The sequence below is a fragment of the Coloeus monedula genome, assembly GCF_965178545.1.
Source record: "Coloeus monedula genome assembly, chromosome: 6".
NCBI classification, from domain to species: Eukaryota; Metazoa; Chordata; class Aves; order Passeriformes; family Corvidae; genus Coloeus; species Coloeus monedula.
Genome location: NC_138786.1, coordinates 48601953 through 48628074, shown reverse-complemented (window position 1 = coordinate 48628074; position 26122 = coordinate 48601953). Strand labels below are relative to the sequence as shown.

General features: G+C 38.1%; 1 protein-coding gene across 1 annotated transcript in view; it reads left to right on the top strand.

Annotated features, from left to right (window-relative positions):
- The first annotated feature begins 805 nt into the window (after positions 1-805).
- PPP4R3A (protein phosphatase 4 regulatory subunit 3A) overlaps positions 806-26122 on the top strand; it is a 41727-nt gene continuing 16410 nt past the window's right edge. The window contains exons 1-4 of the mRNA XM_082283786.1: positions 806-1939; positions 9216-9271; positions 18667-18765; positions 21163-21780. Of these exons, the coding sequence (XP_082139912.1) occupies positions 1798-1939; positions 9216-9271; positions 18667-18765; positions 21163-21780 (915 nt within the window). The 5' untranslated portion in view covers positions 806-1797. The remainder of the gene's footprint in view (positions 1940-9215; positions 9272-18666; positions 18766-21162; positions 21781-26122) is intronic.

Genomic DNA, 26122 nt, shown 5'->3' with positions numbered 1-26122 from the left:
GACCCCAAGAGTCACACCATGTGCCTGAGAGCATTGTCCAAACACCTCTTGAACTCTGTCCAGCTGGTGCTGTGACCCTGCGGAGCTCGTTCAGGAAGCTGGCTATCAGTCCTGGAACCAAACACTGTCTTTCTCACGGGGCAAACAAAGTAGAAGATGGACAAAGGAAAACACGGCTTGACTAGAGCCTTCCTTGTGACACATAATTAATTCTGAGGTGAAAGCTGCAAATCTGTGGTTTTGTCTCAAACCACCCGGAATATAACTCACTTTGATAAACAAGTATCAGTACTTGTTCAAAAGCATAAAATAACAGAGTATATATTGCAGTGTGCTGCCATGTACACTGTGTATTTAGAATGTACTGTGAAATGGACTCTCTTCTGCAGTGGTGCTGGTGGGGTCCCAAATGCACCAGTGTTTTCACATATTTTAGGGAAATCTGTCAAACATATGCTCAGATGTTGGCAGCAGTGGCAGAAGCAGAGCCTCGACAGCATCTATTTGTACGGGAATTGTTTGATCCCATCTACGACTGCGGAGATCCAACAGACATTGAACCAAAAGCTGTTTAACTTTGGGATCACTCGGCAAGGTGTGACACGAGAGAAAAAAAAAAAAGAAAGAAAAAAAACCCCACAAAGCCGGGGGCCGCCGGCGCCTCCCCCAGGCCCACAGTAGCGGCGCGGCCACAGCCACACGCGCGTCCCCCGCGCGGAGCCGCTGGCTCTTTAAATGCCGGCGGGCGGCCCGTGCCGCCGCTGGCTGGGAGACCCCGCGCCTCCAGTGAGAGGTGAAACCAAGATGGCGGCCGCGCAGTGACTGAGGCGGAGCCGGGGCCGGAGGGAGCCGGGCCGCACCAGCCGCTGCCGCTCGCCCCCTCCCTCCGCAGGGCATAGCGTTTCTCTGCCGGCTGGGCCGCCGAGCGCCTGGAAGTGCAGCCACGTCGCAGGACGCGCTGGGGAGTCGGGACTGAGCCGCCGCAGCACCGGGAGGAGGAGGAGGAGGAGGAAGAACAACATGGCGGCGGAGTTAGGTTGGGAGTGAAGCCGCCGCCTGCGACCGGAGCCCATGGGGAAGACGGGGCGCTGAGCTCGGCTGGCCATTCACCCCGTCCCGGGACGGGCAGTGTCCGCAGGCCCCGGGCAGCCCCGGCGGGAAGGAGGGCGGCTCCTTGGAGCCCCGCGCTGACGGACGGCGAGCGAGGGGCTTCGGGCCTGGGCAGCTGCTGCACAATAGAGCCGGGCTACAGGCCGGGGCGAGCGGCCCCTCTCCCGCCTGCCTCCTTTCCTCGGCTTCCCTCCGGCCTTACCAGCCTCCCCCCTGTTTTCCTCGGCAGGGCTCCGGCTTCCAGGAACGCCTGCTCCTGTCACGCTGGGCCGGCTGCTGTCCGCCGCGGCTTTCACTACCGTGGATCCCCTTCTCCTCTGGGATCCCTTCTTCACCGCCTCTCCTGCCCGCCCTTCGCCCTGCAAAGAGCCTCTTTCCTCTCTGCGGCTCTCCCTGCCTAGGCTTACTCGCCTTTTGTGCAGCGTCTGACTGTACCTGAAGGAGCAGCTCCCCTTTTCACATCTTCACCTCGTTTCCCCCCCTTCCCAAATCCTCTGTTATCCTCGATAATGAGGATTCTATTGGGGCACTGAAGAGGAGTACGAAGAGTTTGCTTGGCGTGCCTGTGTGGGGCTGCTCCCTTCTTTCCCGCTCCCCTCCCCTGAGGGGGGCCTGGCCCCCGACCAGCCTTTTGCTCCTCCAGCGATTGCAAGCCAGAGTGGTGGCTGCGGTGTGGCAGGCGGCAGGATGACGGACACCCGGCGGAGGGTGAAGGTGTACACGCTAAATGAGGACCGCCAGTGGGATGATCGAGGCACGGGGCATGTGTCCTCTTGCTACGTGGAGAGGCTCAAGGGCATGTCCCTGCTAGTCAGGGCAGAGAGTGATGGTAAGTGTGTACGGCTGAAGGTACAGTCTTTCCTCTGCCTACCCAGAAAGGGAACTGGGTGTAGCTTTGTGTCTGTTGCCTTAATGTTTTGCTGCGTAATCCAAGTGGTATTCCTAAAAGCAAGTAGTCACTAACCCGGGTTCATTCGTGCTAGGCAAAGTGAAAAATAGAAGATTGCCATCAAGTGCAAGCATAATAGGCACTTGGTTCATACTGAATACAGAGCGTTGCTTGCAACGTGCGTTCAGATCTGGTTGTAAATCTTGCATGGGTTTGGATATCTAGTGGTCTAGTTTCAGAACTGATCACTGGATGTTTCTGGAAGCGATCCCCTCATGAAAGTTGTTCAAAACTTAGATCTTAGTTTGTAGTATTTGTTTTTAGGAAGTCGTTGGATGGCTAACACCCTGCTTTTTCCACCTGCTCTTTTCTTTGGTAGCTTTTAGAATTATGTAAGGCATTATAACAGCTATCAACAGTTTTCAAATACAGTTATGGTAGTAAAGACAATACAATGGACAGAACAGCATTTTCAGAGATGCTTTTTTTTTTTTTTTTAATGTAATTAGACTTCTCAGTCCTTCAGCAGTTCTAGGTCTTCCTGAAAATAAATTTTAAATGATAGATTATTCTTTCACGTTTTCTGGCAATGTATGTCAGTAGTATAAGTTGAGTAGTAATATCTAGCCCTGTAGCTACATGTTTGGGCTAGTCTTGGCTGTTGGTTAAGTGACTTCATGACTGCTGTGATCAGAGATTTTAAAATGCGTACTTTACAATATCAAGCTTGTACCATTTTGCTTTTAAAGTCTGTCAGTGCATGACTTACTACTTCATTAGATGTATAGCTACTGTATATAGTGACTTGTAGATCTAGTTGTAGCTTGTGGCTGTCAACAGACCTTGTAATTTTATTTATTAAGCTTTTTTCTTGTAGGAAGTAGGGTGAACAGCAACTAGAGAATCATTAATCCTTACTTTTTGAGAAAGTTCTGACAAACTGTACAATATGTAACCTCCACAGCAAAGCTCATAAACTGATATGGAGGAATCAGTCATCTAGATTGGATTTTGGTAATTGAGCTTCTGATAAGTCCCCAGAGAGATCTTGTAGTTTCTTGATTATACTTTAAAAGGTTAAACTGATACCTGATTTTTATTTATTTTACAGTGAGGAAGATGCATTTAAACCTTGAGCAGCTTCATAGTGCAAGAGAAAACATTTAAAACGGAAATAGATTTAGTTTAATTTCAACATGAGAAGGGAATTAAAAAGCTATCACCAAATTTTTAGACTAATTTTTGCAGTATGTTTTGTCGTAGATACTGTCCTGGCTGCCTACATGGCTATGGGGGTCATGTTTAAAAACTGTTATGTTTCCTATACATTAAAAGTTTTCCGATTTTTTTTTTAAATTTTAGAAAAGAAATCAAAAGAACTGCAGTTCCTAACCTGCTTGTGAAGAAATAGATCATTCATACTAAAATCCATTTATTAACTTGCAGTGGGATATGTGTGCTTCAGACTGATTAGAACCTGAGTTGGACTTTTGTTGCCAGCTCACCTGTAAATGAACATCTATAAGAAGGAAGATAGAAATTGGTATAAAAACTAAAATTAAGTCATCACTTTGTGTTGCATAGCTAAGATACTCTAATCAAAGCAGAACTGTCTCAAACTTACTAATTGCACCTAATACACAGATGTTTATTTAGTAGGATACACACTTTAGACCCCTCTCAAACGGCATACTTCATACTTCGAAGTATTGAGTAATATACAGAGTTAAAGTTCTTAATATAGTAGGTAGTATCATTCCTGGATAAATGTGCACTCTATTAATAGCTAGTTTTTCTAACTTGCTTGTGTAAACACCTCATAAAATTTGATTTATATTTTGTTTACTCCAAGTGTCTATTGTTTGTGGGCTGATTTTGAAGGGAAATAGTCATTTTTACATGTGAGCAAATTATTTGGAAAAAGGTAATGCCATACCTGGGCTTTATATGCTATGCAATTTGTGTTTCCTTGCATGCTTTCTTAACGAAATGAAGTAGTTGACTGTGATTTTTAACTTTTTCCCAGTTATCAAGGACATACAAGTAGTAGGAATGGACCTGTACACCATTTGCCTCCCTGTTTCCATTGCATTTTTGTATTGTCTTTCTTTGTCAGCTCCTCCTCTTTCCACAATGAAACTTCTTCCTTCCTGCATTTCTAAACCAGCTTTTCCTAGCCTTTGAGCTGAGATTCATCCTGTGCACACTGGCATGTTCTTACTGATTTACTCCAGGAAGCTGACAGAAAACCTCGGGATCTGCCTGAAGGTGCAGGCTCCATTTCCTGAGTGGAGGAGGTCGTGGGGATGTGAGCAGTAGTTCCTGATGTGTGTGGGAAATTCCCACTCCTGTTAAAGGACCAGTTTGGCTATGCACAGATCAACAGCAGAATTACCAGTGGTTTCTTTGGCTGACCACGTGGTCTAGCACATAGTTCAATCTTAGGATTTTGCAGCTGTGACTTGGTGTAGTAGGCTGCTTTACAAGTGGTTGAGATTTTATAGCACAGGGTGTTCAGATAAGGGAAATACAATCAGTATGCCATGTCCAAGGTAAGCTGTCATTTGGAATTGGAGGAATAAGAACTCAAGAAGAGGGATTTTTATCTGTAGGAGTGGTTTTTTGACTTGTGCTGGTGTTTAACCAGAAGTTAAAAGAAAATAATTTAGAGCAGATAAGTGATTTGTGTTGCTAGCTGAATGTCTAAATGTTCCCAGGCACTGAACTGTTAAGAGTCATTGGCAGACAATTTGGAGACAATTTTAGAACAGAAATACCATGAACTGCTTTCATATCAGGTATATTATGCTTTGAAGCATGAAGTTGTAATTTTTTTACACTTTAATAGCTATTCACTTTTTATTTTAAACCCTGAAAAGTTTCTCTGTGTGATTCCTAGTTGCAGTGTATTCGACTTGAATTGCAGAGCAATAGTGAAATCTTTTCTTACAAATTATCGCCTTCCATGTGAGTTTCTGTGTGCAATCAGAAGCCTTTAATTTCTTACCCATTTCTGACGTGGTATTTTAGGTTGCTGTGGCCTGTCTTGTTCTTAAAAGGTCTTTGTGCTTCTTGGGGTTTACTGCATGGTTTCAGATCGCCTTCTTTTTGTTCTGAGCCCAGATGACTGAGGTGACCTCTAAAGTTAATGTTTCTGTTCAAGTAATTTGTTTTAATTTGAAGGCTTAAACCTTTAATTAAAACTTACTGGTCTTGTATCTAAACTTTTTGACAAGCCAAAGTTAACCCCTCCTTTGCAGGCCATATTTGCGAGCTGTGTTTTAGGAACTCTTACAATTTTCATTCAGAAGTTGTAATTTGCTGCTTCTGAAGTCTGTATGTTAATAACTTCTGCCACAGGGCAAGCACCTATCCTTGCTGTTTCTGTAGTGCAGGTATCAGTAAACCTGTATGTCTAACAGAAGGCATAGACAAAATTTGGCTTAAGTTTGTTTTACCTTGTTCAAACACAAAGGACTGATTTTGTTGGCTTGTTTTTAGGAAAGCAACACGGTATTTATCTTAGATCAAAATGAAAAAAAGCGTGGGGGAGGATGAATTGGGGGGGTTTTGTTTCTTTTCTCCTGGTTCTCCCCTTTCCTTAATATTTGGGTTTGGCCCTCCAAAAGTGTCTTATACTCAGGAATAGTTTCTTGCAATTGTAGAACATTTTCTTGTGCCTTGGTTTGAGCCATTTCTTGAGTTTTTGAGGATTGGTTTCTGTGATTAGGTTGCAGCAGAGCTGATTGCCCACTTAAACCTCTGTGTGCATCTTGCAAGAAACAGCTCTTGAATTGAAACTTTCATTTAAATGTAAACATGTTCATTCTGGTGAGGGCTAATGAGCAGCACTATTTTTTTTCCTTTGAGGAAGACTCCATATAACAGTTTGGTGGGAGAGGAGCAGTGTTCCAGATTACCTGGTCTCTTCCATATGCATATTTGTAAACAAATCTACAAATTTGCTGTTTAAGACTGTTCGATTGGGATATTTGATGTCTCTAAATATAATTGAAAATCTGTATGTAATCTCTTTTGAGCAAGTCTTTCCCTATACACACATTTCTTCTGCAGCACAGAATGGTGTTTTCTACTAACAAAACCCCGAGCTGTGCTGTATTGCTTTACAGTGGAAGGTAACAGAATTCTGCAAATCAGTTTTCTTTTTTATTGGTGGTTTCAGATGTTATTTTTTAGCACCAGTGTTTTGCAGTTACCTTTACAAATTCATTCAAGGCTGCAATTTTAAAAATAACTAGATCTGCATGATTTTGGAGCACTTACTAAAAACATAGCTTGTATTAAGGTGAGTTTTCAGGTCTTACCTAACTTTGAATAGAGTCATTGGGTCAATGAAGATGAAATTTTGTTGGTGTATTTTTATGAAATAGACTGGATAGTCTTAGCATTTTCTAGGATAGTACCAATGGAAAAATACCTACATAGAAGGTAATGCTTATGACAAAAGCATCTCAAACAAGTGATAATGACCTTGAATGGAAAAGGTGTTTATTTGTGGTGTGTTATATCTCTGGAACCTTTTTCTAAAGACTGTATCTGTGTTTCAGACATCTGTTACTACTGCCTAGTTTACACGTGCAATAGCAAAGACTTAACATTGCCTCCTACCAGGAAGGGGCTTGTTCCTATAAAACTTAGGGTATGAAATAAACTCATTGAACTAACTAGTAGAATAGTCACTGATTTTTGACTTGTTGAACCCTTTTTGGGGAACTTATTGCACAAATAAAGCATCATATTCTCCAGAAGGATGGATTTGGGGCAGTTACTAGTCATAGAGCACAATTTACCCTTCAGATGTTTCTATCTCCAGATCAATATTTTTCTAGTTATTGTCCCAAATGGTGAGGAATAAGTTGAATCATGTAGTAGTGAGAAGCAATTCAAACCTTACAAAGCTTGGTTTGTCTTTCCTGCAAGCATCAGGTTTAGTGGAGAAGTAATGCTCTTTTTTGATAAGTCTAGTAAAGAAGTGATTCTCTAGTGTCTGCTTCTAGCTTGGAAGATGAAGTGTCTGTATTCAATTGTTTCAATTTTTTAAAATAGTATTTTGTCAAATGGCATTCAAGTTATGTATGATATTCTTCTCATGTGGGGATTTACATTTCTGTTTGTCTGTGTTCAGCCATTGAAATACGATGTTGAAATTATCAATTACTTTTGATTCTTAGAAGATTGCAATTCATACTTGCTGGTATTAAATATTTCTAGACATTAAAGACTTTCTAGAAGTTAGTCAGCTAATTTAATAGCACAAGTAATATTCTAAAACTTCATGTAGTAGAAGCTGGGATTTTGAAACCAGGACTGACTGTGTAGCTGATGATTGCAATGGAAAAGGAAATGGTGGTTTTAGATGTTCATTAGGCAAACCCAAAATTCAAAGCTCGAGACTATGGCCAAAGTATGAGCAATATATTGGATTCATTGGTAAACCTCATCTTAAATGTTTTCATTCTCTGTCCTGCTCTATGGTTTGTGATTATTTTTTTCTTTAGTTATGTGGTTACACTTAAGCAAATAAGCTGCTTTGGTAAAAGAGCTTGTGCAAGTTAGGAAACTGGAAAAACTCAAAAAAACCTGAATAGTGTTTTTGGGCTTGAGGCAAGAGAGCTTTTTCTTTGTGTCTTGTTTTCCCTTGAGGGGTATTTATTTCAGTTTTGTTGTTGAATTGTATCTGAGCTTGTAAACAACTTTTACTCCAAGAGCAGTTGAGACAGAGTGATAGCTTCTCAAGCCAACTTCATTAGTGAAGGCTGCCTCTTGTGGAACAACAGACTTAAAAATTAGGAACCAGCAGCCTTTGCAGGTACATTAATTAAAAAAAAATACTTAATTGTAAGTATAAGTAAGCTTACTTATTGTAAGCTAATGGATATAAAAACCATTGGTAAAGCTTCTGAATTCATTAAGTAGTAACCTTTCTTATCAGACAACAGAATGTTCTGATACTTAGGTAAATCTTTAATGATACACCAGTCTTACGGCAAGGGAAGTTTTGTGATCTTCTTCTTCCACATCCCCCAGCCTAATATCTTCATCAGTGTCAGACAGAGGGACTGAGTGCGCTCTCAGCAGTTTTGCAGATGACACCAAGCTGCAGTGGTGTGGTTGACATGCCCAAGGGATAGGATACCATCCACATGGACCTGCACAAGCTTGAGGAGTGAGCCGTTGTGAACCTCATGAGGTGCAAGTGCTGCACCTGCGTCAGGGCAGCCCCTGGTCTCAGTCCAGGCTAGGGGATGAACAGATGGAGAGCAGCCCATATTCTAGCAGTATGTTTGCCTTAGAACTATAGTGATGAAACTGAGAAGTTAACACTTCTCTTAAAGAATGTTTGGACTTTTCTTAAAGAATAAATTTAAACAGGTAAGTGAATGGAGAATGCCACTTTAAAGGGGTGCTTGCAACCTTATGTTTTAGTTATATGATTGACAATGCAAGTTAATTTATCAGTATTTCTTCATGTAAGCTGAGTGAAGCTCTGCAGATATGTAAATTTAAGTCCCACTCTAGCATTAGTGCAGCTGAGTAGCAAGGTGGATGAGGGAAGTGATTGGTCCAAGAATAAAATCAGTTTTAAGAGTTGTTTTTCATAGATCAACCCTTCAGATTGTTTAAATGTGACAAAATAATGCTAACACGCAAAAAGAAGGGAAAGAAGACACAGACATGAGAATGGAATTGCTGTTCCGTGTCTTACATCAGTAAAACCTGCTGTGAAACCACTGTTCCTGAGTTTATTGTGTGAAGTTTTTTGGTATTAGCAGTCACAGTGGTTGCTGCTCTAAGCATTAGTTTCTAGATATGCTTCCCAGGAAAAGAAGTGTTTTAGCTAACCTTTAAGAACAAATACCACATGATTACAAATTTCACACAAAACAACCATAGATAATCTCTGGAGTGCAGTTGTGATGCTTTTGGTGTGCTGACCTGCAGACTTTATCATCTCTAAAAGATTTTCTGTGGAAAAGTCATTACTTAGAATAAGAAAGGTTTAAAATTCAGTCCTCAGAGCACTCTTAATTATTCTGTACTGGGTGAACAATATCTCTGAGGGACAAATGAAATATAAAGCTCAAGTATAGGGGTTAAGAGACTTACTGTTGGTTGAGGAAAGAGTGATCAGAAAATTCATGTGGAGATTAAAATTTTAGTGCATATGTGAATAAGTGGAACTTTTTTTTTCTAGGCTCTCTTCTTTTGGAGTCCAAAATTAACCCGAACACTGCGTACCAGAAGCAACAGGTAAACATACTTTTCTTTTCCTCATGTTTAAAGGCAGATTCTTTAACAATATTCAAGCAACAGTGTAGCAAATAATTTTTTTACCTCTATTGCAAATGATGTTTTATGTTCTTGTGCCAAAAATAGGCGAAGTAGTGTGCACCATTTTCGTGCATTACATGATCATGTGTTATTTCTCTGCATTTTTGGTGAAGTTACACAGCTAAATTGCACTCTGTTTTGTACCAGAAGTTTCTTTGGAAGAGACAGGCAAAACATAGTTGTGAAAATCACAAAGTAGCTGAGGTTCCTGAGGGTTATAGTATCTGAAACTTAGTATCATCTGGCTTTTTTCTTCTTTATATTTCAGGTGCTATAATTTTAAATGTATTTTTATTCAAGGGAAGACTAGAAGGCTTTAAAGCTATTTACATATTAACCTTTGTTTGTCTTTTACTTGGAAGGTGGGTATGGGTTACTACAGCTCCAAAGCGTTCTGTATGCATAAAAGCAGCTTCTCACCTTTAGTTTGCATCTTGCTTCAATTATTTAAGCCATATATTGTGAGCCCCTAAAGAATGCTCATGAGATGGGTGAGAAGTGAACTGTGTGGGATTTGTACTTTATTTGCTGCCCTTAGAGGTTTAAAAATGCTGAACCAGATTGTATTTTGTTGCCTGTTTGGTCAGCTCAGACTTGTTATAATCTTCTCAGGTATAGTTAATGTATTAAAACATTCTTCAGTCTTTTAGCTTTAATAGTTTATTACAGGCATGGACATACTGTTGTTTTGTTCACAGGTAGTCCCAGTAGTTGTGTAACTGCAGCTGTTTGTAGGACCATATTTTAAACTGAATGGGGAGAACCCAGTATATTTTAAACTGAATGGGGAGAACCCAGTATGGGTTAAAAATACCCTTCCTTGAAAAATTTAACCCATGACTGTCTCTTGATAGAATTCATAATGCACTGTATAAGCAGCCCATACTGAACAACTGACAAGGCCAGTGTGGGTCTGGAGAATCAATTCCAGGGAGTGAGAAAGGACAAGACAGCAAAAATGCTAACCAGACTTAAGTTTTAGCTGTAATCCTGACTAGCTTGAGGTCATGATTCTATGATACAGTAACTTGAGCTTTAAAACTCCTGAAGTGACACTGAATATTTCACAGCTCTATGGCTTAAAGTGCTGATCTGGTGTGAACTTGCTTTGCTGGGTTAAATTTGTTCAAAGAGCATTGAGGGGTGAGTTTTGTATCAATAGGCTGTGTGCCAGATCAGACATGAAACCTACTTCAAGTAGGCATAAAATTGCAAGATTGGTGCAAACCACTGCACATGCCTGTCAGTGGTGGTTTTCCTACAGCATTTCCTACTCTGGGCCAGACAGGTATTGTAATCTAGTGCTGCATAAATCATACTTGTCATTGTGAAAATATGGCTAGAGAAATAAAAATATTAAACATGAATCTGTCCCGTTAGAATAGCACTGTACATTCTCTGTTCTGGAGAAGGAAAAGTGCTGTTTTTAAAGCTTTCAAATGCTGTGTAGACAAAAATTTTTATTTGCAGGTGGATTGTGAATATTATTTAAGCAAAGCAGTTTCTAATATAGGTTGAATATGGGGCTCCACTCCAAGCCTTGGAAATACCAAATGTTTCTTGGTGTGTGTATTAAATCTGCTTTGTAGCCTGTTTTCTTTCATGTGAGGCCTACTTATCCTTTCCCTTAGTAAACGGCAAGTTCAGAGTTTAAACCTGATTCCATATGAGCTAAGCTTGGAGCTTAGCAGCTGAAAGAAAGAGTAGGGTTTTTTTTCCAGCTCTGCTCCTAGAACTCTGAACGGCTTAAACTTACTAAGCCACAAGAAAATCAACTTGGTACTTTAAATCCCTCTTCAAAAACTGGTAACTCTTTATGTTGGCAGAAATTTCAAGCCACCTTACACAAGATGCATTTGTGGAACTGAGATGGAAGAGTGAGTGAGATCTTTCTTTTTGACTGCAGAAGGCCACTTAGGTCACCTCACTACTAGTGAAATTGCAGCCCAAGGTAGAAGACTTGCTTTTGAGCTTGCCTGCTGTTGTTAGTTGCACTTAAAAAATTTCAAGAAAAATCTCCCAGAAATCTAAGACTTAAAACTTCAAAGTAGCTGTGTAATGTTATGATCTTACCGGGCTTCTATCTCAGAATTTTGTTGTGAGGGTGAACCTCCATGCTATTTTAAGGGGTACATAGCAGCACATCTGTTTCTGCTGTGGCACAGCATGTAGCTTGTGAGCACTTTGAATATCTAATGGAATAAATAGATGAGTTCTGGCCTTCGTCTAGGCTGACATGAGGCTTGTAAGAAGAAACAATTTTTTATTGGACCAACTGAAACTATTTGTGGTTGGAAGCAAGGAGAAATAATGTGTACTGAGTTCTTGGGGAAACTTGCTATGCCAGTTGCTTTGGATCTTTCAACAAAAGAAGCCTATAGATACATTTGTGATAAACAGTGAAGTCTTTCCACTGGTGAATAAACCTTCTACCTATGCTGCTCTATTACTGCCATTGTGAAACAGATGGTCTCGTTAATTGTTGATGCCACAAATTATGCAATCTCATGGTATACATATGTGTATTTTAATAACTGCATAGTTTAGATAATTATTTATCAAAATACTAGCATGAAGACCTGAGTACAAATTTGCCTTGCTGCCTTTTTTGCCTTGGTGTGTAAAACATTCATGGAAACTAAAAACAAACAAAAACAACTGACCCACCAAAAAAACCCCAACAAAAACTATACCTGTGAAGCTGAGCTTGTAGTATGATTTTGTCCCAGTTCATACATCAACCTGAGATACTTCAGTTTGCACAGTCTAGTTCCCAGACTTACCTGCCATCTGGAGCTTTGAAATAATTTGTTAAGGCATGAAATTCATAAGACAGTCTCTTAACTACCTTTTCAGTAGTCAAATAAATTAGTCTGTCACAATGAAGAGTAGTCTTCTGCTGTGTTTAAAAAGAAAGATAGGTCTGTGTATCTGATTCTGCAACACAGAATTACAGTGGAAGTGTATTGATGCTCTGAACCATGTACTTCCTGGCAAACTCATCACTACTTATACTAGAACTAAAAGAAAGGAAGCCATATGAGGAAAAACAGCTAGAAAGAAAACAACTTGAGAAACTAATGTCCTGTGGCTCAAAAAAAGGACTTAATATTTCTTATGTTAAGGTACTACTTGTAGGCAGAAACTTCTGAAAAAGCAAAATGTGCACAGTACAGCCACATGAGCACCTGATTTGTATTCTTGTTTACAGCTTTATGTAAAGTTTTGTTGGTGTTTTTATTTTAAAATGTTACAATAATGGTCCCACAACTTTGCCATGGAGTGAGTATACTGGATTTAGTTACTGGGTAAGTAGCATATACCTTAAAAGCAAATTTTGTTTAGTAGGTGGAATTTAATTACACAAGGCATTGCTGGGTCACACATGGAATACTTAGTTTTTCTCTTCTGGTGTTGGTTGTTTTCTTAATATTCTAGTAAAGGTAGAAGGTATTTTAGTTGTGGGTTGGAGGGGGTTAAGGCATTAAAATTTCAGAATGTTAATGACAAAGATGCTGTCCTTAAACAAGAGATCCTTTTTCAGAAAATGGATAATTGCACTGGTATATTAGGACAACACATGTCTTCCTATGCAGCCTAAAGGATTAGAAAAAACCTTCTATACACATAGCATTTATCTAGGGAGAAACCTGATGCGGGTGTGGACTGGCATATAGCTCTTCAGTGTATTTTGGCAATGCTTTAAAAATAGAACAGTAAAGACTTGTATCCTCAGCTTTTTTAGATGCATCCATGTGTATCCTGTGAAGCAGTGATGAAGAATGTATTGCATCCCTTTCTGTGCCTGATACAAGGAAGATTTGAGTTGCTTACAGCTTCCACCTACAGAGTCTTGCTTCTGCACTAGAGGTGTCTTGTGTCCTTTGCTTTTGCAGTCTCTTTTTCAGTTCCTCAGAAAAATAAAAACTTAAATTCATCCAGAGTACTATCTACTAGCTATGTAACTTGAAGGTGGCCATCCTCAAATAATGGAGAGCAGACTTACTAATAAAAAAGCCAAGTTTTGAAAAGATCCGAAAAGGCACTGACAGAATGCTCAGAGAAGATGAACTTCATGCCCTTGCTGTCATGACAAGCAAGTCAACAGTGAAACTATTTCAATAAAATTTCTGCATATTGTAGCAAAGATAGTAAGGAAAAGTGTGTGGCTTTGTGGGGTGAGCTGCTCTTGGGTTTGGGGTGGGCCGGTTCATCTATTTTAAATTAACATACATTTTTTTTCCTTCATGTCTCTTTTCCTGTGTATTCTGATTTTTCTGCTGTTGCTGAGTATGGCCCGTGAGTCAAGGTTCTGCTGCAGAACTAAAAAACTGCTTTTATTTCATGGGATTCATGGGAATGCAGCTATGAAATCACTAACTAAAAAGCTGTATTTGATTTTTGAGCTTTCGTAGAAGCTAGTAGAACACAATCTGAGTATGCCTTTGACATGTTAATCAGTTTTTTGAATAAATTGTTAGCACATAATCAGGTTCTAGGTGAAAAAGTACATGAAAAGTACATGCGGAATTGAAACTTTATATCACATTACTTGGGTGGGTTTTTTTAGCTTGAAGATTCTGCCACAACCTACCGCAATACTGTATATTTAACTTAAGAAGTCTGGGTAGTTCAAGTAGTTTATTTCATAAAGAGAAACCTGAAATTATGAAGCTGTATTTTTGATTGTAAATATTTAGATAGCAAGGTGCTGAAAGGTGGCTTGGCATGTCCAGGGAAGTGTCTCTAAACAATATAAGGGCTTAGATAAGGAACTAGCAATCAGGCAGTCCAAGAGGGGAAGAAACAGCCTGGCTATGTTGAACCTGGTGTGGGCCAGGAAAGTGTCATAGGCCTGAACCATGTGAGGGCTAATAGGAAGAGATTAATTTGCTTTTTTAAGGCTGAAAGCAAGAATTTATGAAAGACTTACCTAGTTTAAGGGCTCACTACTTCTTGAGTGTAGCCTAAATCTCATAGCGATGATGCTAAGAGAATGTTTTGGAGCTACAGAGAAGAGTCGTGTTCTCCCTGGGCATGAACAGTAGTGAGAGTCCACTGTCAAACAGTAATGTAACAGTTTTGTTAATTTAATCACATTAGGAAGGAAATCGTAGCAGAATCAAATCTAAAGTACTAGTTGCTCTTAAATTCTTCATGATGAAATCCCAGAGCTTGCTTTGGAGATTGTGTGAGTGCTGTACCACACTGAAAGCTGACTTGCTAATCAGCTTTCTAGTAGTTAAATAAAACTGATTTAATGTCTAATAAAAGTTGATCTTTAGTGAGTGCTATGGTGAGAACTTTAGAGTGATAGTATGTATCAAAAACTTTTTACTCTTGAGGAAAGTCAGAAACCTTTTGGCAATAGTTTCAAAAAATGAACAGTCATAGGGTAGATACTAAACCCTGTCCTTCTTAAGTGCAGTTGCCTCTGTTTCCTGAGTTAAACTATTGCAGGTTAGCTGCTGAGACATGAGGCCTCAAATAAAACTGTAGCACACAGTAGTGCTTCTGGAGAACCTCTAACCACAGCTTGCTTCATGAGGGCTTGATGCAGCAAGCAGTGGGAGAAGCAGCACAGGAATCCCCCATTCTATTACAAATTTTTGCCTCAGACTATGCCCTTATAAGGACTAGAGTGTACAAAGCTATCCTCCGCTTGTAGAAATGATTGATACCTCTTTATGGGAATGTTAAGTACCTAGGTCTCCTAAAAAGAGGCCATACTCAGAACTTTTCATTAAATTTTAAAATTCCTCATTTTATCTGCACAATCATAATGAGCACTATTATAATAGAAAACAAATTCATGTAAATGGTCCTAAGGAGACAGCAAATTTTGTATAGGCTAAGATAGTGATGACACATCCACCTGGCACTACTGTCAAAATATTTTTTTTGCAAAGCAGCAAATGATTTTTCAATCTTTGAATAAGATCATGACCTCTACGTAAATAGCTCCTAATTATCATCCTATTTTAAAAAGATCTTGTCAAGAACTGTGATGCATCTTAAAAATATGAGGAGCTAGAATGCTGAGATTCTTGCAGAGAACTCAGTATAAGATCCTTCAATGATAAAACCATTGCCCAGGTTTGTGACAGTTCACACACTGTAGCTGTGATTTAATACTGCTGTTTTACATTTTAATTGTTTAACAATGAGCTAGATAAGAACAAATTTTAGATGTTCTAATTATCCCATCCAGTTCCTTGTGTAGATGCTGATATTTTGTATGAAATGCAACAACAAAGCACATTCCTTTGATCCAGCTGAACCAGAACTGCTATTATGAATCAAATAAAATTGAAGATTTAGTCCTCATCAAGGTGTAATGTGCAAGACTTATCTCCCTACCTCTCTACCCAATAGCCACTATTACTAAGCATATTTACCCTTACTCCTGTTTTCTCTTTGGAGGAGGCATTCTTAAGAAATTTCAGTTGCTTTCTGGAGTTTCAAGAAGTAGTGTTTGACATTTGGAAGCAACAGATACTCCTATTCCATAGTTGAGAGATCCAGAGTAGTTACTGGACTCAGCTTACACTGAGGAAATGTTAGATCAAGCATATAGAAAGGTTTCTTTCAATAAAATAAACAGAAAGTAGAGTGTTATTGATGTGTTCTTCTATCTTTAATTCCATCTAGAATTTCCTTCAGTCGTTTCTTCATACATGTATAAGTCTTGTACTGTTATTTTTGATGATTATAAGCTTTGTGGGATTAACAAAATGAAATTATAGTCACAAGTGCCTGCATTTAACAGTGAATTTCAACTTAGACAAAACTGTATATTATGCAACAGAGTGAAGTGCTTTTTGTTTCATGTTCTCTTTTTAAAAGCCCTTTGATGCAAGAAAGGTTGTACAAACAAATACAGTTTACTAAAGATCTAGAGAGTAGCAATTGATAGATTTCTGTTGAGGAACCATGATACAAAACCCTTCTGTGATAAGAGAACAGATACTAATAATTTTAAATTTTAATGTTGGCAGTTGGCAAACACTTTTCTAATATTGATAAAAGAAACTGGAAGATTATTGTTCTGCTGTTCACATTATTTCTTTTATCAATGTTTTGTTTTGTTTTCCAAAGAAGAGATAACTAAAACCCAGAATGCACAGAGGTGTGAACTTCTGTAGATGATCTTGTTAAAGGGAAAAATTGCTATGCTATGGCCGAATACACTTCTCTACATCTGTGACTGTAGTTTTCAGAAGCAGTTTAGCTTTCTGTCTTCTCTTTCATTTTTCTCTGCCTGCCTGCCTTCCTCTGTCTTGATCCATTGCTGGATGTTATTCAGAGACTTAGAGCTTTTGTTTATTAAACAGTTAATGTAAATAACTCTGTCCTTGCTTGTGTTCTTCTAGTCATTTCCCCATTTGTTAGTTACGTTGTTTATCAAGAAGAAAATACATTTTGGTCTTCTGGAAATGACTCGTTTAGAAATCTAACTACTTTCACCTGAATGGAAATATAATTAGATGGGAATGTTGCAAGTTCTGCTAGGGTCTACTTAAAATGTGGTGTTAGGGTTGTTTGGGGTTTTTAAATTAAAGAAGCACTACTCAGCATGAAGCTAAGGATAGAAAGGCCTTGAAAATTACTGCAGTAGAAATACAGTTGCAGAGATAAATGTATTAGAATTTGAACCTGATACTTACATTTAATACTGCAGTAAGGTACATACTATTTTTAAAAGATGGTAAACAAAAAAAAATTTTTTGGGGGACCTTCACTTTTCAGATTTTTGTAAACTGATTTTTCTTGCTCTATTGGAGTCAGCAGTACCAGGTGCTGTCAATCTGTTATTACCAGAGTATTTGCTCCATGACCTGTCTTTTAGAGAATAAACTATTAATTATGATTTTTTTCTTCCTTTTGTATTTTGGAGGTGGTCTTCCTAAATCCCTTTCTTCTGTGTACCACCTCTTCCTCAACCCTTTGGAAAAGGAAAAGGTAAACTATTTGCCATTTACAAGGTAAAGCCGTTAGTGCCTCTGAAGCAGTATAGCTGCTCTGGTAATGGCAAATTGATTATATTGTATTCCTTAACAATCCTGTTGGAGCTGGCTGATTGTGCTGTTTAGATTATAGTTTAGTTTAAGGTGTTTTCTAGTAAGTGCATATCAAAATCTAAATGTAAGGTTTCTCTTTATTGTCAGTGTTCATTATAGTATTGCTATAAGCAAAATCTGTACTTAATGAAGTAAGAATTCTGTATATTATGTATGAGTAGAAAAATTCTCATGTCTCTTGTCCTAGTGAGTAAATGCATGGTTTAGCACTTGGCTGAAATAATGTGGTTTCATGGAGCTATATGTATTTATTGTGGCTATATTTCGGCTGTTAAAGGAAGACAAAAGACTAATGATAAAACTTAATTCAATACATATAAACAATGCTGATTTTATTTTCTTCTTTTACTAATTTAGTTTTTTATGTAGTTATTCTAAGAGTTACTTAGCAGACTCTCTGTCAACTACTTGATCAAATACCTTACCAGTGTGTGAAATTGCTGTTAGCAGCATCAGCTTCCACTTTCATGTATTGGTTTTGCATGCAGTTTGAGGGCTCTGATAAACTTATGAAGTATTCTAGTAAGCAGATGAGAGCTTCAGTGTCTGGGTAGTCAACATAGCTAAGCATGGTTTCAACTAATTTCTAGAAATCTAGGGCAAAACTTCCTTCCAGAGTTGTAGTTTGGAATAAATAAAACTCATATGTGATTCAGTGTAGCGGGTAGGTGTAGTCCCAGGCAGTCAACTGTGCTGTTTCTCTTCTTCAGAGTTTGTAGCCATCTTGGGGCTACCGTTTAAACAGCTGTTCTGTGCATTAGCAGAGTGTCTTCTGGGGCCTACAAAAATGAAAAAATGTATTGTAACTTTGATCCTACTGAAAAAGTGCAGTTTTTTGTGGTCCGGTGGAAACATTAAAAAAAAACCCTAACATAAACCCCCACAAAACCTGTTGCTTTTGTTATAGTATTTTATTAAAGAATATGTTGAGGTGCAAGTGCATTTTTTTCTAGATCAACCTTTTTGAGATTTACAATATTATGGTCACATAAAGGAAGAACATATGTTTCTGGAACTTCTTTTTTCTGATTTATGCAGAAATGTTTTTAATCCTAAGAATCTCAGAACATACAAAAATTTTATGGAGTGTGATGGTTGCATTTGTATTGTAATACTGTCCTGTCATAATTAGGTGTCAGGGTGTTCTTATTTTAAAATTTTACTCTTTAAATACTATTGAGGTTTGTAAGATCTGAAATATATTGCCTGAAAATACTCTCCCTCTCTTTAAAGGATACCTTGATTGTGTGGTCTGAAGCTGAAAATTATGATTTGGCACTTAGCTTTCAAGAAAAAGCAGGATGTGATGAAATATGGGAAAAAATTTGTCAGGTAAGTTTGATAAATGTAAGATGGAGACAACCTAATTTATCTTGATGTTTGTGTTCAAAAGTTTTAGGCTGTTCTGAGAGGTAAATTTGAGCAACAGTAGATAGAAAGTAAAAACTGCCATTTTAGCCAGCTCTCCCAAATTTTGCATTTTTAAAATTTGAAAACTTTCTCCTTCCTCCAGAAATTTAATACAAACCTAATCTATGTTTTGGGTACTTTTTTGGAGCATTTTCAGGTCTTTCTGCTTAACATAACTTTTTAGCACTGTTTTTGCCCAAGGAAGTGTTACTCAAAATGAGTGCTTAAAAAGTAGCATAACAATTGATGTCATGATTAACTTTTTTCTAGTTGGCCATAAGGGAAAAGATTACCTATCTAAGTTTTATTGTAGAGAGAAGAATGTATGTGAGTTCTTAGTGAGTTTTAAAATGTATTTCTTATAGTATATACCGTAAAATGTAATTTTATATATGGTATATGTAATAAAACCATATTTTATTTACATTTCTCTTTCTACATTTCTCATTCTTCTGTTTCAGGTGAGGGGAATGTTGAATTTCTCTCAGAACTTCTTTCCATGTAAATGTTTCCAGGCTATGAAAGATCGATCTGATAGTAGGAGATAGCTCTTTCCCTGTATTATCACCTTAAAGATAATGTTTTAAGAAATCAAACAATTTATATGTAGCATGTATATATTTTAACATATGTTTTACCACTACAACCAGATGATCGTATAGTCACTGAATCAGTGTTGTTTGTGGATAATATTTGTTGGGGTATTAACTATTGACCCAAAAGAGTTTAATCAGTGTATTCACTGATGTTAGTCCACTTTATCAGTTCTTGTTTGGTTTTTTTATTCCCTTCAAAGCATTGCAACTTCTCTTAATTCTGTGCTACATTGTGTGGGATTTCTCTAAATTATCCTAAATCTCTCTCTGCACTCTCTTTCTGTTCTTGACAAACATTTAGCTCTCCCCACTCTGTGTTTTGAAGTTTGTTCTTAGTGATTTCAGAAATAAAGCAAAAGAAACCTGGTTTGACAATTACATGCATATAGATTACTCCTTTTTTTAAGAATTATTCTTTTCAGCACTTTACCACTTATGTAAATTAAGTACAGAAATATTTCCAAGAACCTTAGCAGTCGATGGCCCAAAAGCTGGGGACAGAAACAAAGTGGAGAAAGGGGAAGTTTTGTTCTTAGGAAACATCCAGAGAGGAAGCCCAGCTTCCTCACCCTCATGTAAAGATCTAATATTTTTGTAGGAAACCAGTGTCTTTACATCCTGTTTTGAGGCCGTGCTGTTGTATTTGTGTCTAGTTTACTTTATAGATCTTAAGCTTCCTCGGTCGTTAAAACTTCTTCTAAAAGGAAAGCTTTGATATCCTTTATAGAGAAAGTGGTTGCTGCTGTATAAGCAGAACAATACATGGGGTTTAGCAGCATTCGAAGTATAGGCTTGCTGTTAGAAATGAAGCATTATTTCTCCCAGGGGTTTTTTGCCGATACTCAAGATTAAAAAGAACAGCACCTTCTACTGTTCTGCACAGCAGTGCCTTTCTGAATTTGACACATCAGACTCCAGGCAGATGCTAAAATTAAGATGTCATTAAAGCTGATACGCTCTGGTACCCAAGCATCTGTGTGGTTTTTTACTAATTCATATTTTCCACAGTTTCCTCATATCTCTGGAGAGATCTTTGCAAGTCCTGTGCATTATTTTTCTGACGGTCAGTTTTCCACTATTCTTTTGTCAGTGTTGGTTTGAGCTTTTTTGTTCTTAAGAGGAGATTCTCCGTCTCTGTTGAGTATTTAGGAAGTGCACAGTAATGGATTTTGACTTGCAGCTCTCCAGGACTGAAAACAACAGATAAATTAGCAAGACTGGCCTCTCTCCTCTGTTTGAGGTAGTGGAAGCTTTGAAAAGCATCAAGAGCAGTTAATAGCCTATAGATAAATGTTTAAACTACCACTAGAATAGTACTGATTTGCATTTGAAAATCTGTCTGCAGAGAATAAAGACTGGAAACAAACAGCTTAGTTCAGTAGTCTATTAAGAAGTTGCTGTCCATATTAATAATTGCAACTTCCTGGTTTTATTTGAAGTACTCAGAAAATGTAGGTTTTTCCTTATTCTTCCTCCTGTTTTTAGAAAATAAATAAAGTTAAATGTCTAATGTAGAAACAGTTCTTTAAAGTTTTCTATTTGAAGAAGTCTTCTCATTATCTCTGTTATTTTCCAAACCAGCTGTGCTCAGTGTCAGACTAGATTAGCATTTCTATTTTGCCCATACAAAGAAAAAGTGTGTGATACTTAAATGGTATTTTTTAAAAAGCATTCAAGTAGCAGTAAAATTAAACTCCACTTTTTGACACATCTTATTTTGCAGGTTCAAGGCAAAGACCCTTCTGTCGATATTACTCAGGATCTTGTTGATGAATCTGAGGAGGAACGCTTTGATGATATGTCATCACCAGGTCTAGAATTGCCATCCTGTGAACTCAGCCGACTAGAAGAAATCGCAGAACTTGTGGCATCTTCACTGCCTTCACCGTTACGTCGTGAAAAACTCGCACTAGCACTGGAAAATGAGGGTTATATTAAGAAGCTCTTAGAAATTTTTCATGTGTGCGAAGACTTGGAGAACATTGAAGGACTACACCACTTATACGAAATTATTAAAGGAATTTTCCTTTTGAACAGAACTGCACTTTTTGAAGTCATGTTTTCCGAGGAATGTATCATGGACGTAATTGGATGCCTAGAATATGATCCGTCTTTATCACAGTCACGGAAACACAGGGAATTTCTGACTAAGACAGCAAAATTTAAAGAGGTGATACCTATATCTGATCCAGAGCTGAAACAAAAAATACATCAGACATACAGAGTACAGTATATTCAAGATATGGTCCTACCCACTCCCTCAGTTTTTGAGGAAAATATGCTATCAACACTTCATTCTTTCATCTTTTTTAATAAAGTGGAAATAGTTGGCATGTTACAGGTAAGTTTCAAAAATTCATAGTCTCTTACTTGCGCTTGGGCAAAGAAAGTTGGGTAAATACTCCTGGAAAGATTGAGGTGCTATGGTGGAACCTTCACTTCTGTGATTCTGTAAGTGATTGTGGAGTGTGACAGAAAAGGCATGGATTTGAGTACTGAGTTGTCAAATACAGGTTTTTTAATTTCTGGGTTCGGACTCGATTCTCTGTAACCGATTTAAATGGAGCAAACATATGTGGAATATTGAATAAGGTTCTTTGGAGTGAATAGTACTGTTTTCACTTGGAATCTTTGATTTTAATGGAAGTTTTGAGGGTTAGTTTTTCTTTTTTATTTTGGGACTCTTTAGTCACTAGACGTAGGGATATCTTTTGTCACATTACTATGAAAAAGATTACTTTGCCTAAATTTCACAATATAATCTCCTACCACGATGTAGCTGTTGCTAATTTCGAAGTAAATTAAATTAGCTGTTTAGAAAGTACTGATTAAGAACATAAGACTGCTTTAGGTGCTTGAATGTTTTCTTAGTTTGTCTTAATAAGTCCCTAAATAATGCTTCTTGGAATTACCAGTTTTTCATTAAGTATGTCTTACTGCAAATGTAAAGGGATTATTTGATACTTTACATATCTTACCAATGTCTTAGATGTTCTGCACCAACCCATGAACTTCCTGAATGGTGTTAGAAGTGGGTGGCACATCTCAGTAAGGGGAGCTTTCTAAAGCTTTCAGCTAACTCAGCAGGGTGTTACAGCACATGTATTTTGGTTTGTAGAAGTTAATTATCGTTATCTTATTTCTCCCAGAGTTTAAAAAATGAATAGTCAGTGTGTTTGTAGGGGCTGTCTGATCTGGAGAAATGGACCCAGTGTTAGATGTTACTGATTGGTTTAACCTTATTTATCTTCAGTTTGACTCTCAGGATGTACCCTGTATAATTTCATGGAAAACATAGAAAAAGAGAGTGAAAATTCCTTTTCCAAGCTCATAGAGCAAATAATTGTCAAAACTAGGCCTCACAACTTTTCATCCATTGCACTCAGTTATCAGAATACTGGTATTACTTAATCCACTCTATCGGAGCTTTAATCTGTCAGGTGAAACACCTGGGCCATCTTCAGTAGTACTAGGCCCCAGCTTGTGCCCAGGTGAACCAAGCTGTTCATGTCTGTATGTGTGTCACTGATAAACAAAGTCACAGTTGCTTATCTGAAACAGTTAGAAGGCCTTAATCATTTTGGAGTTGCCAATTTGAAGAAGTTTACAAGTCTGACTTTGAGAGAATGTTGGTGAGGATCGAGTTAAGGGATCTCAACTGGAGCATTCAGTATGACTATTGTCTCAAAAATGTCTTGCCCTCTTTGCAACAGTTGCTAAAAGCAAATTTCTGAAGATGATACATTTTGACTTGAGGAGTAGGAGGGGAAGAATTATTCAGGAGTCTTGGTGACAGTGGCTCATTCTGAGAGGGGTCTTGAGAAACTGGGCGAGAAAAAAAGGGCCTGATCCTGCAAAATCATTAAGGGTGTGCTTGCCAGACATCCCAAGATAACTTTATTGAGGACTAGTGACTGATGAGTTTCCTTTTTTTGTGTCTTACAACTTGTGTTAGGTTAATGGATGTAGAGCAGGTTTAGGTTAGTATACCAAGGTTTAGTATGGTTGCCAGACTTGTTAGTTGCAGTTTACAGTTGAAATAAAGGCTCAGATATGATTTTGATTTGTTGAGTGACAGCAGATTTTTTAACCTTACCTTCACTTCTGTTGCTGTTCTCTGTGGTTGAGAATAAAGTATACTTCATGTATGTTGGAGCCAGAAGAATTAACATTGCATTTCAAAGTTAGATAAACATTTCGAATTGTTGAAGTGCTTTCCACAGCTTTGAGGAGCCCAGAATGATAGCACACAAGAAAGATAATACATCCTGTCCTATATTGCATTTCCTAGTAGTTTCACAGTACAGCTCTCTAGCAAGGGGGGAGAACTCCCTGAATTTATAAGTAAAAATCTGTTGGAATTCATTTGACATTGTTGATCAATTTTTGGTTTTGAGAGAATTAAAAAATACTCACAAATTATGTGTCCGTTGCATTTCTAAGAGTTTAAAAGGTTTGATTGACTGATTGATTTTTCAAGTTCTTGCAGTGTAGCTCTAACCCAAGGTTTCAGCCTACTTACCTGGCATTTATTTATTCATTGATTCATAGAGCAATAGGTCAGGTTGCACTTTTCGAAAATCTCTGCACTCTAGTTTCATTTCAGCCCCCCATTCCTATAGTCTGTGTATAAAATGTATGATGCTATTGCTTCCCATTTCTTTCAGCGGAATAAATAATGCTCTGAGAACTGACCTAAAATACTTCTTTTGCTGGTTTCACTTCTATAACTAATTCCTAAGGGCTTTCTTCCATTTTTGTGTGGTTTAACATGCATTCCTGTAGCTGGTATCACAATACTTTGGGTGTGTGGAGGGGGTGTTACTTCATGAAGAATGTATAGTTCTCTGTATTTCCTGCCATTCATTATTTTAGATCTTCTGAGATCTTGGTACTCACTAACCTTACATGTTTACTTAAGAAGTGGTTTCTTTTAGAAGTCATTATTAATTGAAAAGACTCTGGGATGCTTCGTGGTAGTTTATTGGAAGCCATGGATGAGATCTCAAGTTCTTAGTTGATGCATGATAAAGGTTGTTAATGCCTTTGCTGTTGACTTTAGGTTGTCTCTCTTGGACCATTGAGGATGTGAAAAAAGAGATCTCTTCTTGGAAAGTTTCACTTGGCAGAATAAAAGTAGACTCCCTGAGTAGCTGATATCCCATGGCATACTGCAACTCTTATGTATACAACTGAGTTGTTGGGTATTCTGTTCTTTTCTCTCTCTCTCTGGCTGTAAAGGAAAGGAAATGAAAAACTGTTACCTCCATCATGGAAAAACAGTGAGCTGTAACAAGGCCTTTCCATGTCAGGCTGTGTATTAACCAAAGTGGCACCTTACAGTAGTCTCATCTCAATTAACTCAGCCAGACTTCAGTTTCAGAGAAGTGACTAGAAGTTTGTACAAGACTGTACAGATTGTGTCTTAGGCTTTTTGACAGGCTGAGTGACTTTACTAAAAACTACCACTGTGTTTTATTTAAGGCATTTATGGTCAAGATAGGCCATTTACAGTCATTAAAGGTCACTGACATTTAAAGTCAGTTTTTAGTTATAATTAATGAATATTGTAAATGAGAATATGCTGATTCTTCAGAGGTCTGGCTTTATTAGAGAGATTTTGTATGTGTTTAAAAAAAATAAATTCTGTAGTCACAGAAGATACTTGCTTCCATGATTTTGCTTTCTTTGGTAGGCAAATAATTGTTGCCCTTTTGTGCTAAAACCAAAAACAGAAAATAGGTAACCTTTGGCATTAGGGTTATGAATCATATTCTTCCCTCCTTCTTCATGAAGGTTAGCTTTCCCATAAGCTTTATAAAAATGTGCTTACATTGATAGGCTTTTCTGAGAACTGGAGGTTAGTTTGTGATTTGATTTTACAAGATTGGTCAATTTAAGTGAGCATGTCACCATCCCACTAAACTGGATACTGTTGTTGCATGATGAATAGTAAAGCCATGAAAGCAGTATTTCCAGCCTGCAGAATTAACTGCTGTGAAAATCTACTCAATTACAGGTTTTTTCATTCACAGTGTATAAGATATGAGAGAGGTTTATAACATTTTTTTGCAATTTCAGCCCCTCCTAATATGCTCTTACTGCTTGGGGTCCAACCTGTTCTAGTCTTGAGATGTCATAGCCACCAAGAATCCTTGCTGAAACATGGAGTTCGCCAAGTTTTGAGAATGGGGGTGGGACAGGTAAGTGGTGTTTCTTGCTTTATATGACGCTCTTTTGCAATTTAAAAAAATACATACTAATGTTCACACTGGAGGCCACCAGTTCTTTCCCTTCGTATTATTAACTAGTTCATAAAAAAAAACTTGCAAAACTGCGCCATAAAGTGAGCAAACACTATTTCCTTCTGTTCTCTCCCCCTTTTCTCATTGGTGTGCTCTTTTTGCCAGCAAGATGATGTGGTGTTTTTATCTTCCAGAATAAAGAATATTGTTAGGATTACTTTTGGGTATGTGCATGTAGACTTCAGGGTCTTTAGTTTTCAGAGAAGGAGAAAAGTGGACATATGTTAAAATAATTTTTGTGCCTGGTAGAGCAGTGATCAGATGTATTATTGTACTGGTAAATCAGAATTTTTAAATACAAAAATCGTATTACTGGTAGTCCCTATATCTCTTTCCAAGAGCTAAAAAATTGCAGGCATTTAGGTACATCTGTATATT